The sequence below is a fragment of the Protopterus annectens genome, chromosome 15.part0 (assembly GCF_019279795.1).
Source record: "Protopterus annectens isolate FY-2018-M chromosome 15.part0, PAN1.0, whole genome shotgun sequence".
NCBI lineage: Eukaryota > Metazoa > Chordata > Ceratodontiformes > Protopteridae > Protopterus > Protopterus annectens.
The window spans coordinates 175053760-175075991 of record NC_056749.1 but is presented as its reverse complement, the minus strand read 5'-3'; the positions used below and the strand labels follow the sequence as shown (position 1 = coordinate 175075991).

General features: G+C 40.6%; 1 protein-coding gene across 2 annotated transcripts in view; it reads right to left on the bottom strand.

Annotated features, from left to right (window-relative positions):
• Positions 1-22232, bottom strand: part of RBM41 (RNA binding motif protein 41) — a 507485-nt gene that overhangs the window by 157442 nt on the left and 327811 nt on the right. The window contains exon 1 of one of the 2 annotated variants that reach the window (XM_044057652.1): positions 5880-5960. The exons of the other annotated variant lie outside the window; for it this stretch is intronic. Coding sequence (XP_043913587.1) covers positions 5880-5887 — 8 coding nt within the window. The 5' untranslated portion in view covers positions 5888-5960. Of the gene's footprint in view, positions 1-5879; positions 5961-22232 lie in introns of those variants that run through there. 2 annotated transcript variants of the gene reach the window in all.

Here is a 22232-nt window from a genome sequence, read left to right as displayed (position 1 = left end):
GAGATTATTAGGGGAAGAGCAACATTTTGAGCCAAAATCAGGGACAGTTGAAAGGTTTGGATATGCCTAATTCTGTAAAGCAATTTTATTTGCACGTACCTCTCAACCTGTTAATGCAGGAAATCTGGACAAGGCCAAATATATTGGGGGAACATACAAACACTACTAAAAATTGCTCTTGTGTAAACTTGACAGTTGATAGAATAACAGGTCTTGCTTTAGCATGCATTTTTCTGAAGGTTATGACGTAAAATTTAGTGACTTCATTCCTAAATGATTTGCCAGAAAACCACACATTTTATCAGGAACAAACCAAAAAGAAGAAGCAAATATCTATTCATTCTGCAAAAATATGGACAGCTGAGAGGTATAGTTCAACCAGGGCTGTCTGAGTTTGCTGCCCTTCCCCTCTCAAAATCATGGTTGATTGGAGGCTCCTCCCTGCAACCATTCCAGTGTCCCATTTCTTGGTTATGTTGCCCCATTTACCATAAACACTGTAATGTGCATACTGCTTTACTTCTGCAATGATTTGGATTTCATTTGAAAGTTTTATTTTGCATTTTTACAGCGCAAACCCCAATAGATATCTGCTAAAGCAAAGCAATGCAGTCTGACAATGAAAACAGACTTGGCATTAAAACTTCTCTGCCCTTGAAACTCACATGCATTGAAACAGCATTGAAACCCACTTTCAAAGAAAATACATTTTGCCAGTGGCAGATAAAGATTAACTTTGGGCTGTTTTCAAATCATAGGCTCCTTTTGGGCTGTTTACAAATCATAGGCCCCTTGAACATGAAACATACACATGCTCTTTGATACACCTTCCCGATTGTATTAAATTTTATTCCTTGTACAATACAGTACAGTTGTTAGAGGGCATTTTAAATTTACTGTTTTGAACATTAGTAACCAATGAAACAAAATGCATGCACCAATGACAAAACTACCCAATTCAGAACATTTCCATCATAAAAGTCTACTCATCTTTCTACACTCCACCAGTATCAGTAAATATGCACAATCTCTGAAGTGTAAAAGTCATCTAAATAATTCCACATTAAAGAAATCTGTAACAATGAAGAGGCTGCTGCTAGCAAACAACTTTATATGTCATTGTTTATTCATCTACAAGTAAAGTGCCTGTTGCCCTTGAGGAATACATTGCCTATGTTGCATGCAATAAAAAAAATGATAAGCTAGTAATATCGCAATAGGGGCTGTATGGCAAACTGATAACAGGTTCATAGTTACTACTCTAGGTATCTTTGCCAAAAAGGACTGCAGCTTCCACCCACTTTACAACACAGTACAGTATCAGAAATGCATCTATCTACTGTGGGAGTAGAACCCACAACCTTCTGCATCAAAAGCAAGTACACTACCTGTTGTGCTATTAACAATGCAAGCAGACTCAGAATAAGCAGCACTAAAGTTTTGTTCCCCTGCAGCTCTCAGCTCCTTGTAAAATCTACTCGACACAAAGTTGTATCTCTGAACTTTGCAGCACAAGAAATCTGGAAAAAGCTGAAATTTATCAGGGGGGACAAAAGCCGAAAAACTAGGAACACATTTTAAACATTGCTTGTACAATGTTGGAAAGTTGCTAGAATAAAATGCTGTGTTACCACCATACATTTCACTGCCACGTCTTTAACCCAGGGGGCCCTGTGCAAAACAGTCAGAGAAACATACCACTATGCCAAATCAGCTGTTTAAAGAGAGGAAGACAAACTTAAATGGCTACCATTTAGTGAATTCAGTTCTCACCATAGCTGTTAACCTCTTGGCACAAAACACCTGAACAAAGCCAATAATGGGGGAATACAGCCCCCAAACGTATTCAGTGGATTCAGTTCTCACCATAGCTCTCAACCTCTTAGCAAAAAACATGTGGACAAAGCCAGTAATGGGGGGGAATACAGTCCCCAAACATTCAATGAATTCAGTTCTCACCATAGCTAGCTCTCAACCTTAGCACAAAATACCTGGACAAAGCCAATAATGGAGGAATACAGTCCCAAAAATAGGGACAAATTTCAAATATCCATGTTATAAACTTAGACATCTGGTAGAATAAACAGTTTTGTGTTGCCATGTACTTTCTGAAGAATATGAAGTCTGAAATTCAAATGCCTGTTATTTATAAACATTTAACCAGGAAACTAGTCCGACTTGGAACAAAAGACAAATTTTAGCAGAGCAGGGAGAAACTCCAGACACATCTTTGTAAGATGGGAGGACATGCAGACTCCACACAGAAGGCACCCCAGCCAAGAATAAAACCAGAGAACCTGTAGCTGTCAGGCAGCAATGCTATCAGTGCACCACTGCACTACAGACTTTGCAAGCCAAGGAAAAATGTAGATACAGAAACCACAGATTTTATGAGCAACAGAACAAATATGAGGGAAAAATCTGCAATTTTTTTTTAGAAATGATGGTGGACAGGGAATTCAGGTCCTTGCCACCTGCATCCAGGGTTCAAGCCTGAGTATCTCTACCCACCACCATTTGTTCTCTCTAGCCACCAGTATATAGCAACTGGGGCATTTTACACACACACACACACACACACACACACACACACACACGTTACAGCTTCCTGGTTGATACCACCGTCACATGCCTCTTCTTATCTGTCCCCGATTTTGCATCTAAATTCTTGTATGTCTGGAGTATTATGGTCAGTCAATAATGCCAGGCAATTTGGGTTTTGCATTTCTTATTTTTTTAAGGCAAATTGTCCAAAGACATTGGTCTTCTCTTACTCTGTTTTTTTTTCTTTCTCAGATGCACTGATGCATAGATCAGATGCACCTCTCTCTCTCACACACACACACACACACACACACACACACACACCTTTTATTTACTTTTTTAAAATTTTATAACCACATTTAGTGAGTGTAAAAATGGAAGCTGCTTGTTTATTTTTCTTTTCAATTTTCTCAACACCTTCATATGGTGCCATGAAGCAGCAGGCTTGTTTTTCATCAGGCATTACCTGTACATTAACACTCTGCTGGAGAAGCTGCCTTCTCTAATCAGGGTGGCAATGCACAGGTTGCCCATTCTCTCATCTGAATTACTGTACCACATTTTAATAAGTACATAAAAGTGTTAATAATATCAACGATGTGTATGTAGCCCACCCCCAACACTTGTTGATAACTGCCATAGGAACTTTAAAAAACATCTAAATTGACAGCAACTCTGGCTGATGGAGGCTTGGTTTAACATGTCCTCTGAAGGATAACACATTCAGGAGTGCAATACTCACCTTATGCTGCACTGCAATCTCAGTAATGAAAATCCAAGCATTCAGTATGAGAAAAGAACCCAGGACCTTTTGCTCTTCCAAGCATCAAAGGCAAGTATGCTACCTATAAAGCCACTGATATAAATGGGTGTGAGCATATGTCAATCAAATCCCTTTATGTCAGTTAACATTTACTGGAAACCTACCTACCAAACGCCTAGACTATGTAATAGTGGAGAAAAGGATACTTGCTACCACACTGTAATGTTTTCTCTCTGTTTGACATAACTTATAACTGGGGCGATGTGTTCAACTATAGTTTATCAGTTAATGAAGTAGCAAACTACTGAACAGGTATGTATCATACACACAAACACACACACACACACAAAAAGCACTTCTAGATGGAAACTGTAGTACCTGGGAAAAGACTGTGTCATGCAAACACAGGTGAACATGAAATCCTTGCACTGAAAGTGCGACTACAGGACATAAACTAATCTTATACTCTGTAGTAGCTATAAGACAAAGGATTTTACACTGCCACCATGCATAAATATGTAATCCAAAAAATTTCACCAATAGTCAAAAAGATTGGTGTTGTATGTAAAAAAAAAAAACACAGACACAAGTGAACACACATGCGTGTCGATGAGCGCACACATACACAACACACACACAGTGTTCACCTACCAGTTTCATGAACAGAACATGTCCGAAGCCTCACCTACTCGTTTCACGAACATCCCACCCAGCCAGCGACCATTTGTCCTACTCGTTTCACGAACATACCATCCAGCCAGCGACCATTTGTCCAGCATTCGCGAAGCCAGAGCAGCGAAATCCCTGCGAGATCTCTCAGCTCACCCCTCATTGGCCCTGCCTGCAAGGGAAGCAGTCCAGAGCTCCTCTGGTCTGTGCGGTCGTCGACCGCACTGATTCCTGGTTATCGCACAGCACAGGTTGCTGGGTACCTCTTTCTCTGCATCTGGACTGCTGATAAAGGCAGTCTGAGTGTCCGCGCATGCGCAGAGGAGTCGGGACTCGTGCTATTTTGTTGCACAGATTTTTTTTTTGTTTGTTTTTTGTAGGTGGGAGGGCTGCAGTCCGGCAGTCCGATAGCAGGAGCCGCCCCTGTAGCCTAGTACCTACCTATGACCCTATAATGTTTAAAGACCATCCCTGATTTTGCACCTTTTGTGTTACCCTCCTCATTATGTCTAGCTTTGTTCCTGGTTCTTGAGAAAAGAAGCTGAGACTGTTGAAACAATCAAACGCTGTCAAAATTTAAGTGTGGTTTGTATATACAAACTACTATCAGGTTTTAAAACAAAACTAAAACATAACACTGTGCATGACCAATGACCATTTCGTTCAATTCTGATCTAAGCCAAAATAACTCAAACTTGAAAATGCCAGTTTGCTACATACTAAATGCCACAAATGTGAAATTGTTGCAACAATTTCGACTCATCTTTTACAAATTTGCACGGGTCTGACCTTCTTGTAGCCACGCCCCTCACCCATATTTTACTCCTCTTTCCTTCATTAGCTCTCCCCTAGTTTTCTAACAGAATCCAGTGGTGCAGGAAAGGCATAGCTCTCAACTGTCCCTAATTTTTGCCTTACATTTTGCCCTCCCCCTCTGAATTTTCATCATTTTCAGATAATTACAGTCAGTCACCAATGCCAAAATGTTCATTTTTTTATTAAATGATTTTTTTTATTGAAAATGTTCATTTTTTTTCAAGATTTTTATTATTCCGAAAAGCGTATGATGATGCAAAAGCTGTACATCTATTAACCTTCTAATTGTGTTACTATAACACTTTAAAACTCCCCGACAGCTGTTTCTTATTACTATTTACCTTTGCGATTCTTGAGCTAAAAAAAATGTCGATATCCATGACGTGGGGAGGGATGAATACGTCGACCCCTAATCATTATGCAATGAAAGCTTTTTAATTCACATAATTATTTCCCACATATTTTAACAGGATGGGTTCTAATTTCCTGTTTTTTATACCCGAAACTATATTTATTTTAACAAATTATTTGGTTCACAGCAAACGTGAACCGAATTAAATGAACACCTTTTCAACCTTTGGGACTTTCATGACAACAACCCTTGCTCCATACTCTGCAGCCTAATTGGGATGGGGGCCAATTAACACTTTTTAATAATGATATGTCAAACTTTGAGTAATTACAGCAATTACGTCATACTTGTTACATAGTGTTTAATTTAGACAGAATGTCTCGTTCGTTTCCGGTTCACTGGCTTACAAGGGAAGCAAGATGCATTCTAAAGTAGTAACAGGTATCGAAGCAGAAAAACAATCATTCAGATTCCGAAGACCCGATCAACAAAACTCCTAACGTTACAAAAGAGAAGAAATCAGAAAAAATAGTACGGTAATACATGGGTGATCACAAATACAGAACTACTAGCCATACTAAAGAAATAGCTCAGGGCACTTTATAGGAAACATGAATTAAACGTGAGTTTGGTTGGCTAGCATGTAAACATTAAAGTCAACTCAACTTCAGTGCTTCCAAGTCATCCCACATTACACTCTTTACATTCCTGTTTCTTGTGAAAATCCCAGTTTACCTTCGCATGTTTCCAGAAACTGCCAGACTCTCAAAACACAGTACATAGACTACTTCCAATCACGACAGACGTCTTTATGTCACGTGATTATAGCATCCGTATGTTGGACGTCATTTATTTCCGCCTTGTAGTACGGAAGTTACAACTGCGCTGTTTCTGATTTTTTTCTCAAGGTTTAACTCTCTCTCAGTACTTCCTAATGTTGGTAACCTTTGGAGGAAATGTGGTGAATTACACTTAATAAAGACAACAATTTGAGTTATAGACCTGTGTTACTTCAGAAAATACATATTAGTCATCATTCTCGTATGTCTGAAGAATAACCGTACTATTTTAAAAAGTGCCCCTGGTTGTTTCTAAATTTGTCCCCGATTCGAGGGATATGAATGAATATGGTGAAATATAATGCACGTGTATTATTTTTATCACAATGTGTCTACAAGGCAGGCTCCAGGGGTTAAAATATAGCGTCACTTTGTTTTACGTGTTCAAAGTCATGCTGCTTTACATGGTTGCTACCTTCTAATTTTCTAATGGAATCTTAACGATTTTTGCTGAGCAAGCCACACACAATAACCAGGATTAATTTTCACATTTTTTAGAGAAATCGCTTTTGCTGATCTGTAGTTGTTTATGGTGGATATTTTACATAAGTGTTTAAAATACGAAGTAGGGGTATTCAGAAAGAGATTTAACAGGAACCAGTTGTGATAGATGGTATACATGTGTGTGAATGAAAGGGAGGATAGAGGAATGATGAGGATGTAGGGAGTAGAGGTGGCGAAGGTGGATGAGTTTAAATACTTTGGATCAACAGTTCAGAGTAATGGTGAGTGTGGAAGAGAAGTGAAGAAGAGAGTAGAGGCAGGATCGAGTGAGTGAAAAAGAGTGTTAGGAGTGATTTGTGACAGACGAGTACCAGTAAGAGTGAAGGGGAAGGTCTACAAGAGAGTAGTGAGACCAGCTAATGGGTTGGAGACAGTGGCATTGACAAAAAGACAGGAGTCAGAGCTGGACATGGCAGAGTTAAAGATATTAAGATTTGCACTGGGTGTGACGAGGGTGGACAGGATTAGGAATAGAGGGTCAGCCCAGGTTGGAAGGTTCAGAGACAAAGCCAGAGAGGCAAGATTACTTTGGTTTGGACATGTGCTGAGGAGGGATGCAGAGTATATTGGGAAATGGGAAAAAGATGCTAAGGATGAAGCTGCCGGGTAACCAGAAAAGAGGAAGGCCTAAGATAAGGTTTATGGATGTGGTAAGAGAGGACATGCAGGTGGTTGGTGTGACAGCAGGATGCAGAGGACAGGAAGAAATGGAAACAGATGATCCGCTGTGGCAACCCCTAACAGGAGCAGCCGAAAAAAGAAGAAGTTGTGATAGATGGTACCGTGCGCTTTTTGGTTAGTGGATAATGATTGTCTGTTATCGTTATATGTAAATTAATGAGGTGTAACCCTACATTTGGGATCAGTTGTCTGATATAATTATACATCCACCTCAAATTCACAACTCGGAGATTCTTGCCACTAAGCTATAAATTAATAAAAATAAGTGTATTTATATCATCTGTATGTACATTCCCCCAGGGAATAATGTAGCTACACTTGAAGATACCCTTCACTGTCTAACATGTCACTACCCCCAAGAAACCATACTAATCGGAGTCCTTAACATAGACTGGATTACCTTTTCCTCAGACTCCCCAACTACCTATGTTAACCTGCATGCATTCTCACAAATCATCACAACGCCTACCAAGGTAGGTAACCCAAACCAAAAAGAAAGCATACTTGATTGGGTACACATAAATAGTCATCCCCAATTGTACACCTCTGGGACCCTCTCTGATGACCTAAGCAATCACCTTCTCAGTTATATTATTAAGCACAAAGCCATCAACTGTCAACAACCCTTACTTAGAATGGTAAGAAACAAAAAATACTTTAACCCCACCAGATTCCTACAAGGGCTAAACTCATGTAAATGGTCAATCTTAAGACATCTCCCCTTAGATGAAGCAGTCGCATACTTTATCAACAAATTCCTAGAAATCCTAGATTCTCATGCACCCGTTCGTTCAAAAAGAACTAAGGCAAAAACTGCACCATGGCTTTCCAAAGAGTCTAAACTAAAAATCACCCTCAGAAATAAGGCATGTGCACTATGGCGAACTACTAAAGACCCCCAAGATCACATTCAATATAGGCAAATAAGGAACACTAAAAAAAACATTCTACAAGACAAAAAAAAAAACTACTACTATAATCTACAGGAAAGAAATTAAAACAAGCCTCAGGAGTTCTGGGCAGGTTTAAATAAACTATTACATCCTGGTCAACCTTCCACCCCAGTCCCTGCAGCCTCCATTGATAAACCTTCTGAGGACGTCTCTGACAGTTTTAATAATTTCTTTACTGAAACCATTCAAGTCCTAGCAAGCCAACTACCTCCAGCTCCGCCAGCTATGAAAGCAACACCCCCAGAAACCAACTGACATTTAGATTCCAACCAGTTGCCACCTCACTCATCCATACCTTGATTAAAAAACTAAAACCAATCACACTCTCCGCTGATCAACTCCCTGCCGAGTATCTACAAAAAGCAGCCAATGCCATTGCTTACTCCATCTCGATACTAATTAATCGAACAATAACAGAAGCCAGAATCCCTTCTATTTGGAAAATATCCTATGTAATCCCACTTCACAAAGGAGGTACCTCTACTGAGTTATCCAATTATAGGCCAATAGCAATACTATCCATACTTGCAAAAATTATGGAAAAATGTATCCACAGACAACTGATGCATTACCTAACACAGAATAACCTCATGGCAGACTCCCAGTACGGCTTCAGACCTCTCCACAGCACTACTTCAGCCCTTCTAGCCTTCTCCAATACCATAAACCATAACTGTAATAACAATAACATATCCTCAGCCCTCTTCTTGGATCTCTCCAAGGCATTTGATATGGTGGATCACCAATTGCTAATCCACACCCTGAAAACTTTCTGCCTAGATACTACAGCCATCCAGTGGTTCCAATCTTATCTAAATGATAGACAGCAGGCTGTCCTTTGGCAAAACAAACTTTCTAAACTTTTACTCAACACACTAGGTGTACCCCAGGGATCCATACTAGGGTCCCTTCTTTTCTCCATCTTCATTAATGACCTCTATTCTGCCATCCCTACAGTCAGCTGTGTCCAATACACCGATTACTCCACCCTGATATGCTCAGCCACATCTCCAAATGAACTGTGGTCAGCTAAACAAACCACCTTTAACATAATTGAAAACTGGCTTTCTGGTCGCCGTCTGATCCTGAATCCCAAAAAAAACAAACTGTTGCTTTTCTCACCAACAGAGGTCTACTGCATTCACTTTTACCATTAAATGTAATAATGGCACAATAATCTCCCCAGACACCTCTACAAAACTGTTAGGTGTTTTAATCAATAATAATCTTAAATTTGACCTACATGTTAATCAATCCATAAAGACCATCAATAAAAAACTATACTCTCCAGTCTAAACAAATCTGTCCTTAAAACTCTCCATCTGCTAAAACTATACTGTCAAATTTGCCACTGACCTGCCTTATAGGACTCACCATTGTATTAACCTAATCCAGCTTGGGTGGCTAGAATTACCCAGCTTGATCCAATATAACCTCATGACTATTTCCCATAAGATCCTTTACAATCCAGATAATACTCCTGCTCTTAAAAATATTATCACCCTCTATTCACATTCCCGACCTCTTCATTCCTCTAATAAAGTACTAGTTCAGACTATCAAAACTAATAACTCTGCCGGGGACTACCTCTTCGCTAACACTGTAGGCAGATCCTGGAACTCTGTCTAACCAAAATCACTTTGCTCAACTCCCTGAGTCAGTTCAAGACTAGACTTAAACAACATCTGACACTAAACTGGCTATGTCAGTGTAGCAAACCCAACTAACTCTCCTTGACAATTAGACTAAAATAGTTGTTATTTTAGCTTACCTGTGGCACTATTCTGACCTTTACTTTGTTTAACTCTAACATGTTTAGCTATATAACCATTGTAAATTTTTTTATCTGTAACGGACTGTATGAGTTAATAACAGTAGAGGGAAAGGTGGTCCACACAGCCTACCTAGACCTTGCAAAGGCCTTCAACACCATTCCCCATTCAGGTATTATAGACAAGCTCACCAGACTGAACATAAAACCCTACGTCATGAGATGGGTTGCCAACTGGCTCACGGACAGAACCCACATGGTAAGAGTTGTGGGAACTAGGTCTGACTCTAAACTGGTTACAAGTGGCATTCCCCAGGGCTCAGTCCTAGGACCCCTCCTGTTCGGCATATACTTCTCAGAGGTACAGGTAAGCACAGGAGGACTATAGCTGACCAAGTTCACAGATGATTGCAAACTAGGGGCTATAATTGACTCTCCAGCTGACACAGACATCCTCCAAAAGGGTCTCACTGAGACAGATACCTGGTGTCAAAACCATGGCCTCAAGCTAAATGCCAAAAAGTGCATAGTCATCCCCTTTGAAAAAAACAAAGTACCCACAAACTACCGCATAGGTGGTAGCCCCCTAAATACAGAAGATGTAATAAAGGATCTGGGGACCCAAGTAGATAGTAACCTATCCTTTGATAATCACATTGCCAAAGTGGTTAGAAAATCCTTCTATGTGGCCCACATACCTCTCAGCTGTCCCTGATCAAATGTTAGCTCTGTCCCTCTTAATCCCTCCTAAAACTAGTGACTTTTGGAGGAAAGGTGGTGAATTACACTTAATGAATAATGACAATAATTAAGAGTTATAGATTTTTTTTACTTCAGAAAATGTGTATTAATGTATATGCTCTGATTCTGTCAATGTTTCAAGTTAATAGCACTAATATTTTAAAAGTGTCCCTGATTGTCCCTGATTTTTTTGTGACTTGTCCCTGATTCTGTTGAAATTTGTCCCTGATTGGTTGAGAGGTCTGGTGGCCCACCTAATCACAAAAGGGTTTGCATCCAGATCGAAAGAGGTCATTGAGCCCCTCTATGCATCACTCATCAGACCCATCATAGAGTACAATGCCCCATTTGGGATGTACCTTACAAGACACTTGCAACAACTGGATAGACCGCAGAAGTACCTCACCAAGAGGATCACTGGCCTCGAGCAGATGCCCTATGTAGCTTGACTGAAAAAACTCCAGCTGTACTCGGTTGCATACCGCCTACTCAGAGGTGATCTCTGCCTGACATACAAGGCCATGTCCAACTCAGAATTGATGGACATGCTCCACCTAAAGAAAACCATATCCCCTCGAGCCATATGCTCCAGGGATCTAAACCTCACCACAACAATAAATAGGACTTGCTGGAGGGATAGATTCCTGTCCCAGAGACTACCCATTCTCTGGACAAGATTCCAATCTACATTAGGCAGAGCTCCTTGCTAACACTCTTCAAGATAAATCTTGACGAGTGGATGGGAAACAAAGTTTACCCCAGGGATCACTTCAATGGCTCTGCTGGACAGAGGCACAGGGAGTGGCAAAAGCCAACACATTCCGGATAGGCTTATAAATGCCTTCGGGCAGATAGCCTAGTACCTACCTATGAACCTATTCTTAGCTGTCTTGAATTACTTAATGATGACCTACTCTCTGAGTTTCTTTAACCCTGGAACTTCTATAATTTGCCTAGGTATGAAACCTCTGTAAATATTTTATCTTAAATTTAACTGCTTGCTTAAGATATGTTAATTAATTTATACACAGTATTTTTTAATCTAATTTGCTGACCTTGGAGCTTTTCTCCCTGGGCCTCCACTAAAAATGGACATGTATCTAGTCGGTCTATCCCAGTCAACAAATGTAAAATAAATAAATAAATATAATTGGAACTATATCTCTTAACTGACCAGATTTTTGCACAGATTTGAGTCATATTTTTGGTGTATTGGTCATAAAATTTGTGATTTTTCTTGCAAACAACTGGGATGATCTGAAAATTTAAGTCATTAAGTAAGGATATACATTTGAGTTTCAATCTTCATATCTTTCAGAAAAATTCATGCTGAGACAAATCCTGTTCATAGGTGTGTACTAGGCTAATGGCCCTGGAGCCTTTACAAGGCTAGCCCATAGATGTGCCCTGACATCATGCTGCCCAACGTTAGTTCCCAGTGCCTCTATCAAGTAGAGCCATTGGAGTGATCACTGGGGTGAACTTTCTATTACCCATCCACTCCTCAAGATTTCTCTTGAAGAGGGTCAGCAAGGTGCTCTGCTTGACATGTATGGGAAGTCTATTCCAGAGCATGGCAGTCTCTGATTGTGGTAATGATGTTGAAGTCTCTGCAGCGTGTGGTGCAGAGGGATTGGGATTTCTTAAGATGTAGCATTTCTAACAGAGCTGGGTCAGACATGGCTTTGTAAGTCAAGCAGAGATCACCTCTAAGTAGGCGATATGAGAAAGAGAATAGCTGGAGTCTTTTTGAGTCTGTCCGTGTAGGACATGTGTTTAATGCCTATGATCCTCTTTGTGAGGTACTTCTGTGTCCTCTCCAGTTGTTGCAGGTGTCTAGTGAGGTACATGCCAAATGGGGCATTATACTCAATGACTGGTCTAATGAGGGAAGAGTAGAGAGAGATGATGACCTTTCTTCCTGGATGCAAAACCCTTGGTAATGAGATGTGCTACACAGAAGGACTTTCTGACCACAGTGGCAATGTGGTGGTCGAAGGAGAGGTTGCTGTCAACCTGATTCCCCAGATCTCCTATAACGCATTCAGTGGGCTCCAATCAATGTGGTAATTAGTGGGAACTGAGTTTTTACCAAAGGGGATGCCAACACATTTATTGGCGATAAGCTTAAGGCCATGGTTTTTGACACCAGTCATTGGTCTCAGTGAGGCCTTTCTGTAGGATGTTTGAATCATTTGGGGAGTTAATAATGGCTCCCAGCTTGCAGTCGTCTGGTCAGCCAGAGTCCCTTTGTGTTGGTGAACGTCTGAGAAGTAGATGCTGAACAGGAGAGGACCCAGGACTGATCCCTGTGGGACTCCACTCGTGACTGGTCGTCTGTCTGAATTGGAGTCTGCTACTTTCACACTGTGTGTTCTGTGAGCCAATTTGCAACCCACCTAGTGATATAGGGGTTGATGCCTAGTTTGGTGCGTTTATCAATAATGCCCGAGTGAGGAATGGTATCAAAGGCCTTGGCCAGATCACAGTAGGCTGTATGCACTGCCTTGCCTTCATCCACAGCCCTGCTGACAGACTCAAAGAAGTCAACCAGGTTGAGCAGTCATGATCTCCCTTTCTCAAAACCAAATTGAGTGGGGTCCAGAGTTTGGAGATTTCCTATATCTTTGTTAATCAGGTCCATGATGATGCACTCCATAGCTTTACATATCAGACTCATCAGGCTAATGGGACGATAATTCCCAGGATCTGTAGTCACTCCCCCTTTATGGAGAGGGATAACTGTAGCAGTGCACCATTCGGTAGGGACAAACCCTGAGGTGAGGCTGTGACTGAACAGGGCACACAGATGTGGCGCCAGTTTGCTTTTTAGTTCATGTAGAACACAGCCAGGGATATTATCGGGTCCCATGGAAACTGCACTCTTGGTCTTGGACAATGCAGCTTTAACCTGTGCTGCAGTAATGCTGGGTGCCTGGCATTCTTCCAGTATTGTGAGTGGTTCTTGGGGGGGAGGGGTAAAGTTGGCACTGAATCTGTCGGGCAGTATGTTGGCTGAGTATAGGAGTTACCATTGTGCAGTATCTTGGAGCAAATCTGGGTATTGTGGTGGAGGTTCTCGATATAGCTATAGAAGGCTTTGTGATTGTTTTCAGTGTCTGCTGCAATTATGCCTTCTTGGGACTTCACCTTTTTCTGCAACAGTTTTTTCCTTCTGTTGTAGAGTTTATTAATGGTAGGGGACCACCAGATTGGCTTCCTTTTTTTGGAGGAGAGCATCTTGGTTCTGTTGGGTATGGCTAGTTCAATGCATTTGTGTACATGTTTGTACAGTGCATCAGTGTATGATTCGGCAGTCATGCAGCTATTTTCCATTGGCATGGTTGCCGTGAAGTTAGCCACCTCTGTTTTTAGGAGTCCAAAGTCAGCTTTGGAGAAGGTTTTCAAGGTGGTTACCTTTGTGGGGGGTGTGGGTGAGATGTGGATTTCCATGGTGATTAGTTTATGGTTGGATCTGACCAGGGAGGGATTGACTATTGGTGTAGGGCAATGGTCACCCATGTTAGTAATAACCAGGTCAAGGATGTTGCTTCCTCTAGTGGGGGTCAGAATGAGCTGGTCCGGGGAATTGGAATTGATGAATTCCAGGAAGCGTTGGGCCAGTGTATTAGTGCTTGAGTAGTTTTCCCAGTTTATGGAGGGGTAGTTAAAGTCTCCTAGTAAGAGAGTGTTGGGTTGGACTTGATAGAAACCAGGGTGCTTAGAAATGTGGAGTGAGTCTAGGGACATGGTTGGAGACATATGGCAGGCTATGACCTGGATCGCCGTCTTACCCAATGTTGGTTGTACCTGAAGTATCTCAGATGCATTATGCTGGGCTACTAGTCTGGAGGTGTGCATATCCTTTATGAATATGAAGACACCACCACCTTTGGAGCTTTGGTCCATGTTTCAGGGCTGAAAGGTGTGGAATGAGTTATAGCCTGGTAGTGCAGGGGTGCTTTCTGCCACTTTAAACCAGGTCTACGTTACAGCACAAATGTCGATGTTCTCCATTTTGAGGAGTGCTTCAAGTGAGTGCATATTGAGATTTGGACTTCTAGCACTGAGCAGCATGACCCTTAGATTGCATTTATTTATAGCTGTTACAGTGGTAATTTAGTCTTTGGAACACCACCTATAAAAGGTGCTATAGGGGTGGCAAGAGCTTTAGCCATTACCCAGAAATGAAGGGGTGAGAGATGCAGGCCATCTCTGGCAAAGCATCGAGGTCTGTCAATCATGTCATCCGAAGCAGACAGATACTGGATCCCCTTAGAATGACACCAGAAACGTAGCCAATTGTTGAAGTCAGTCATTTTTTGTTTGTACTGCGGTATCATTGTGGATGACGGTAGGATACTGTTCATGGCTAGTGTCATACCTGCCTGTGCCACATAATCTGAGAGCTCCACTATGTCTCTTCATGTACTGCAGGGAGGTGCATCTCAGGTCATTCACATCCACTTGGACAATGGCAGAATCATACTTGTACTTGTGTAATGACCTGAGTGCATGTATTGTGTGTTGGTTTCTGGCACATGATAGACAGGTGACTATTACCCTCTCCTTATTCAACCTAGTGAGTGGGACATCTGTGTGCCTCACTATTGAGTCACCTAGAGGTTGCCACAGTGGATAATTTCTTTCCATTTCTTCCTATCCTCTGCATCTTGCTCTGTCACACCAACCGCCTGCATGTCCTCTCTCACCACGTCCATAAACCTTATCTTAGGCCTTCCTCTTTTCCTCTTACCTGGCAGCTCCATCCTTAGCATCTTTTTCCCAATATACCCATCATCCCTCCTCAGCACATGTCCAAACCAACACAATCTAGTCTCTCTTGCTTTGTCTCCAAACTGTCCAACATGAGCTGACCCTCTAATATACTGATTCCTAATACTATCCATCCTAGTCACACCGAGTGCAAATCTTAACATCTTACCTCTGCCACATCCAGCTCTGACTCCTGCCTTTTTGTCAATGCCACTGTCTCCAACCCATCTAACATAGCTGGTCTCACTACCCTCTTGTAGACCTTCCCTTCCACTCTTACTGGTACCCGTCTGTCACAAATCACTCCTGACACTCTTCTCCACCCATTCCATCCTGCCTGTACTCTCTTCTTCACCTCTCTTCCACATTCACCATTACTCTGAACTGCTGATCCCAAGTACTTAAACTCGTCTACCTTTACCAACTCTACTCCCTGCATCCTCACCATTCCTCTACCCTCCCTCTCATTTACACACATATATTCTGTCTTAGCCCTGCTGACCTTCATTCCTCTGCTCTCTAGACCATATCTCCACCTCTCCAGAGTCTCCTCAACCTGATTCCTACTCTTACTACAGATCACAATGTCATCTGCAAACATCATAGTCCACGGGGCCTCCTGTCTGATCTCATCTGTCAACCTGTCCATCACCACTGCAAATAAGAAAGGACTCGGAGCTGATCCTTGAGGTAATCCCACCACCACCTTAAATGGATCTGTCACTCCCACTGCAGTCCTCACCACTGTCACACTACCCTCGTACATATCCTGTACCACTCTTACATACTTCCCTGCCACTCCCGACTTCTTCATACAATACCACAACTCTTCTCTAGGCACCCTGTCATATGCTTTCTCCAAGTCTACAAAGACTTGTAGCAAAATGTTTAGCCTTAGGGGCTTAGGTTGAGGGGCACACTGTGGAAGTGAACTGTGTGTCTTGTGGTTTGCACTGTGTTGTGGTGGTCGACTGCGTTTCTGTCTTGGAGGTCTCTGCTGTTTGGGTACATTTCTATTGAGAGCCTCCACGAAGGTGGGTGTGTGGTTTATGTTTTTATATGAGAGCTGTGATAGTGAGTGTTCTGGAGCACTGTTTATTCCTTGTGGTGTGGTGCAGGTGTTGACCTTCTCCTCTTGACCAGCGAGTCCGGTCTTGGCTGAAGAGTGCATAGCTTTCAATTTGGTGGTATAAGTGCATTTCTCACAAGTCTGACTGTTGGGAGGTAGGAGGAGAGGGTTGTCTGTGTACATGAGGCAGTTGCTGCACTGACTCAGAATGCCCAAGTGCACCAGGTTAATAGGAGAAAGCACGGGGAACTGTCCTTTAATCATGCCAGGAGGGGTGGTCATAAATACTAAGTACTGGAGCTATTTCAGTGAAGAATGTGACTAGTGCTAATAGCACTTAGGTGTGCTACAATAATTGCTACAAAAACCTGTTAAGTGCAAAGCGATTAGGCTATTTGAAGTGCAAGAGAGAACTAGCAAGATCTAAGGGAAAAACAGAAGAGCAGACTTTCTGGCACCAGTAATAGTTTTCCTCAGCTTGGCGCTGCAGTGCAGAGCTTAAACAAGTGCAAACCCGTGCAATTGTGGGCTGTTATTCTAGCAACTATGTTTATAAGAGCAGTATTTAAAATGTGTCCCTATTTTTGGGCCTTTGTCCCCCCCCCAATTATGTCAGGCTTTGTTCAGACTTTTTGTGCTAAGAGACTGACAGGTATGATTGGAACCAGTTAATTTTGTAAAGATTAATATTTACCACGTTTTTTTCTGAGATGGATTGAGCTAGTATATATGTGAAACTACAGACAGCAAAGGAATATAAAACAATGAGTGGGAACTATTGTACAATAGACGATAACAGTAGGGGGATATGAATGCAGAACTGGCACAGTATGTAGGACAACAGCAAAGTAAATGGATGAAATATACAAAGGCGGTGAATAGCAAGCCAATGGTGAACTATTAAAATGGAAAAAAAATGCTCACTGCTATGGAAAATAGGTTAAGTATAGTTGTCCTATGGACATAGCAAATGCAAAGATTACTAGAACATTTTACAACAGCTGAACAGAAATAAATGAAAACTTGAAAGCTTCAAATAAGCAATGATGAAATAATAAACTGAAAAAAAATCAGTACCGTGATAAACACGTTAAGTACAGATACATAATGTCAGCAATACAGTAGACTTACCCTGCCACCTGGAGAGTATTTCTTGTCACTTCTGGCAGGCTGTCATGTTTGCCACAATGTCTTCCTCTCCATTGCAAAACAGTAATAATATATTAGTGAACACTGAATACCCATGACAGGAAAAGGTATGTCAGACTTGTACTTTTCAGTAATACTGTACAGAGAATCAGCAAAAGCAGATATCTTATTGTAATATGGAGGCTGTCTGCCCATAACATCTACCCACAATTGACTTGTTCATCAGCTATTTGAAGCATTATTACATTTTTAATGAATATCATTTTTTTTTTGGAAGAGAGTGGTATATGGAAACATTTCCTTGATGATCACTGGTTATTCTGAAGTAGCAGCCTAAATGAGATGAAGGAATTTGTCTTTTTTTTTTTTTTTTTTACACCAATGCATTTGATATAGGTTTCACCTTGTCTTATGATTTTTTTTAACTTTTAACATTATAATTAGCAGAAAGGAAGATAGATTTTTTTAAACGTCATTCTTTTTGCAACCCACTTATTAAAAATGCATTACTTTCTGGAAACAGATGCCACCGTAAATATATAATTAAAATATCTTTATGCCATAATATTTTAAGAATGACTAAAATTTGCAATGAAAAATCAGTGCCCATATCAGAAGCTGATATTTTCCACTAGTAAACCACAAGAGAAAGGATTGAGCAGAGCAAGAGCTCTTTAAATGGCAAAAGCAGGGATCTGTTATTGAGCTAGGGCTGAGGTCCAGAGTGCACCTAGATCATCAGTATCACATTATCATGTTGAAAATAAGACAAAAGTCACCACTATTAAGTTTATTATAATACATGGCACAACAGTCAATGGCAAACCAGCATATTTTACAAAGGTATTGTTACATCCTATTCAAGGGCAGCTTTTTTCATGATGTGGAAACAGATTTGTTTGATGAGAGACAGCTGAAGGCTTTCTGTTAATACACATACAAAAAATACATTTGCTACTAGGCACAATGTTAGGTATAATAGTGATTGGGTAGTTTATAGCTAAAATGCCCAGCATGTACATACTATGTCGAACAAACTTACTGTACATTGAAGCAGAAGACTGCAATCTGCTTTAGTTGTAAGTATTATTTTATAAATATTCTCTTATTCATGGTTCTGGGTGCATTTTCATTTACAGGCATAGATATGGTGTTGAGCAGCTTTTCTTCCAATCAAAACATTTGCTGTTAAAAAGTAAAGACAGAATATGGGCTATATTTCTGAGGTCTTTTCTCGCATCAGGCTTAAATGAGGATATATGAAACTATTAAATAAATAGTTTTAATGTCATAAGTTATATGCCTATATGCATTATATATTATTTTAGTATTTATTAAATATAAAGTTTAACCATTTACTTATTATATGGGAAGTGGTTTATGAATGTTTTGGTTTATATGATGAACTAGTTTCTGTGGTTAGAGAACAATCACATGTTGGCACCTGTCTGTTTAAAGGTGATGATGGGCTAGCACTGCAGCAGTGAAAAAGCCTTTGGCAAAACCACTTCTGCTGTCATTTTTATAATAAAAGCACATTCATACAGTACTGGAATATATGTTTTTGTAGGGTGGTGTTTAGTATACTCTGCACAAGATCCAGTTTGTGCACCTGTGCATTTTATAGAATATCTGAAGAACACAGTATATGATACAGTATTGAATACTGTTAAACTGAAAGTCATGATCATCATCAACCCCCTTTTTGCCATTTTTACATGGGGTCAGGGTGTCATGTCCACGGTCACCATCTCTCTGGATTCAATACCACTCTACTGCCTACAGTTTATTCATCTGTAATGCCACATCATCTGCATTAAAGAGCTTTCCTGCTCTGTTCCCTCCAATCTGTTTGCTGATGTAATCCATCACCAGTATGAACAGCACTGGGCTCAGAGCTGAAGCCTGATGCACAACCCCCTACCTCTGGGACTCCCTCTGAGAGGCCGAACACTGTTCATACTTGAGTTACTGGGCCCTTGTACTAATTCTACCAGTGTTTCTGGGACCTGTTTCCAAGTTCCTGATAAATTTAACTATTTGGGATGAAAGTGCTTATTCTTCTAAATAAACGGTGTGGATTTACTACTTCCTGCCTACATCTCCTTCACCTTGGATTTCAGAGTATGAAACTACATCTGCAGTGCATGTGTTTCTTGAGCATCCCAACATCCAAGTGCTACAGGATTCACCCCTAGATCTGAGTCCCATGTATGATGGTAATGGTTAAAGCATGTTTTAGTTAAAGAGCCAGCCTGTCTCTGGCCCAAGCCCACCCATCCCAACTCCCCCAAAATTTAGCCTTTCAGGTTTATTTCCTGCCACTGGGGTTGATCCCTCCAACAGGTATACCACAAAAGTGCTTTTAAAAACTCTGTCTTAATTATGATGGGAATAGGTACTACTTTTTTCTGTTAGGCGAGCTCATCTCTTTACATACAATTCAGGTGTGTGGGCTGTTGTGTTGGAGCACCAGCAATCTCTTGATTAATCTTACCAGTTGCCACACTAACTTGTTTCCAAGTGTCCCATTTTTCCCCCTACCTGGATATTGCTTGGTGCTCACCATTGTTGTCTCTGAACAATGATATGGCACAGTGCTGCAGCAAGGGCAGTGACTACCATTTTATACCCCCTACCCCGTTTAAGGATGAGGACAAAAAGTAAAAATATTTTCAGTGTTAGTCCAAAAAAAGGGGTCTTCATGCTAAGCAAAGACATATTTTATTATAGATATGTATTATAGCTCATTGCTGCATCATTTACTTTTGCTAATCTCTAGAAAACTGCTGTCTTTGCTACAGTTCACTGGCTGTAAGAAATTATCTTTAGTCTAAACAAAGAGCTATTGGGTTTTTGCTTAATAGCAGTTTGCCAAACTGTCAAGCAACTTTGGTAAAGCATAACAAAGATGGATAGTAGCTTCTTGCTACAATTCCTAACACACTGTAGCAGCTATCAATTAAGTTAGGATCGCCGCTGAGGTTGCTTAAGTGATTGCCTTTAATGCTTATAGGGAATGATCGGCACTTGTTATGCAGTGCCAATAATGTCAATAAATAACCCAAATGGTGGGTACATGTTACCTCCTCATATAATCCCGACATGTGAACTTGTTTAGAGTACTTTTTTTAAATTATTAAAAAAAATAAATTATATTGTCCATTATTGCTTTCTAATGCAACAAAGGAATGGTGCTGGTGACACAATTTTCCTTCTATATGCAGTACAAAATCAGCACTTGGAAAATTGTTAGGGTCCATCTGCAGAACTGCTGATAACCACACTGATTCAATCCTTTCTCATCTAATAATCTTATGCTCATTCCCAAGGTTAATTATTTAAGTATAATATTAAATTATTTACCCAATTATCCCCCATCCTAATTTTATTTATTTAAAATTACTTCTTATGGATTATTTTGTTTAGAATATTCCCCTTAGAGCCCCCCAAATGTTCCTCTTTTAAGTAAAAGATTGCAAAAAAACAAGTAGGGGCCCCCTTTTCACCACTTCCCTGTCCCTAATAAAAAAAAAGGACTCAACGTCCCGATAAAAAATTTTTTTGGTTGTACTCCCATCAGTTCACCATTAATACCCCCGACATATTGTACCCCCTTTAAATTTCCCCCCCCGATTTTTCATCAAAACCACCTTTCCTTCAGTCAATTTTTTTCCAAGTCACAAAAAATTTGAAAAAATTTTTCCTTCTTGGGTTCAACCCGTAATAATTTCTTTGGGGTTTCCTGTTTTGGTTAAAATGTTTCTGTTTTATCTCCGTTTGGGGCAATTTTTTTTTCCCCGAAATGGGGTGGTTTATTTTTTTTGGCTTTGGGGGCGGGGCACTGTTTATTCCCTTTTGGGGGGGGGGCTGTTACCCCTTTTCTTACCAGGGTCCGGCTTTTAATCATATTTAATTTGGGGGGGTTTCTTTCTCCCAATTGCGTTTGGGGGGTGGGGGGGGGTTTTTTACTGGGATTCGATGACCCAAAACCCAAATGCAAGGTTTAGGAAAACACAATGTCCTTTTTTCACCAGGGTGGTCAAAAAATAAGTATGGAGCTTTTAGTAAGAAGGCTGTCTTGCCGGGCACAAAAACCAAAAAACCCGTTAATCGCATTGGTTTTTAAAAGGAAAAACAAATCTAAAAAAAAAAAAAAATTTTGGAAGTTTTTTTCCCCGTTGGAGTCAACTTAAAAAATCAAATCAATTGTGGGCTGTTTTCAAAAAATTTTATAAACAGTTTTAAAAAAGTTCCCATTTTTCCTTTTCCCCAATTTGTAGGGTTTGTTCAATTTTGGCTAAAAATGATTGGAACCCGTTTTTTAAAGAAAAAATTTTCCATTTTTTAAAAACCCCCCCCCCCCCCCCCCCCCGGGGGGGGGGGGGGGGGGGGGGGGGGGGGGGGGTTAAAGTAGAGGTAATAAAAGTAAAATTTTTATGGAGCCAAAAATTTATGCATAATGCCAAAGAAATTTATAGAACCCCCAATTTCTAGGCTTATTTGCACAGTTCCCTGAAAACAGTAAAAAAATGTTTTAAAAACTTGACTTAAGCTTACGAGGGAAAAGGATATTTTTGTTAACCCATTCTAAAAACTGTACAG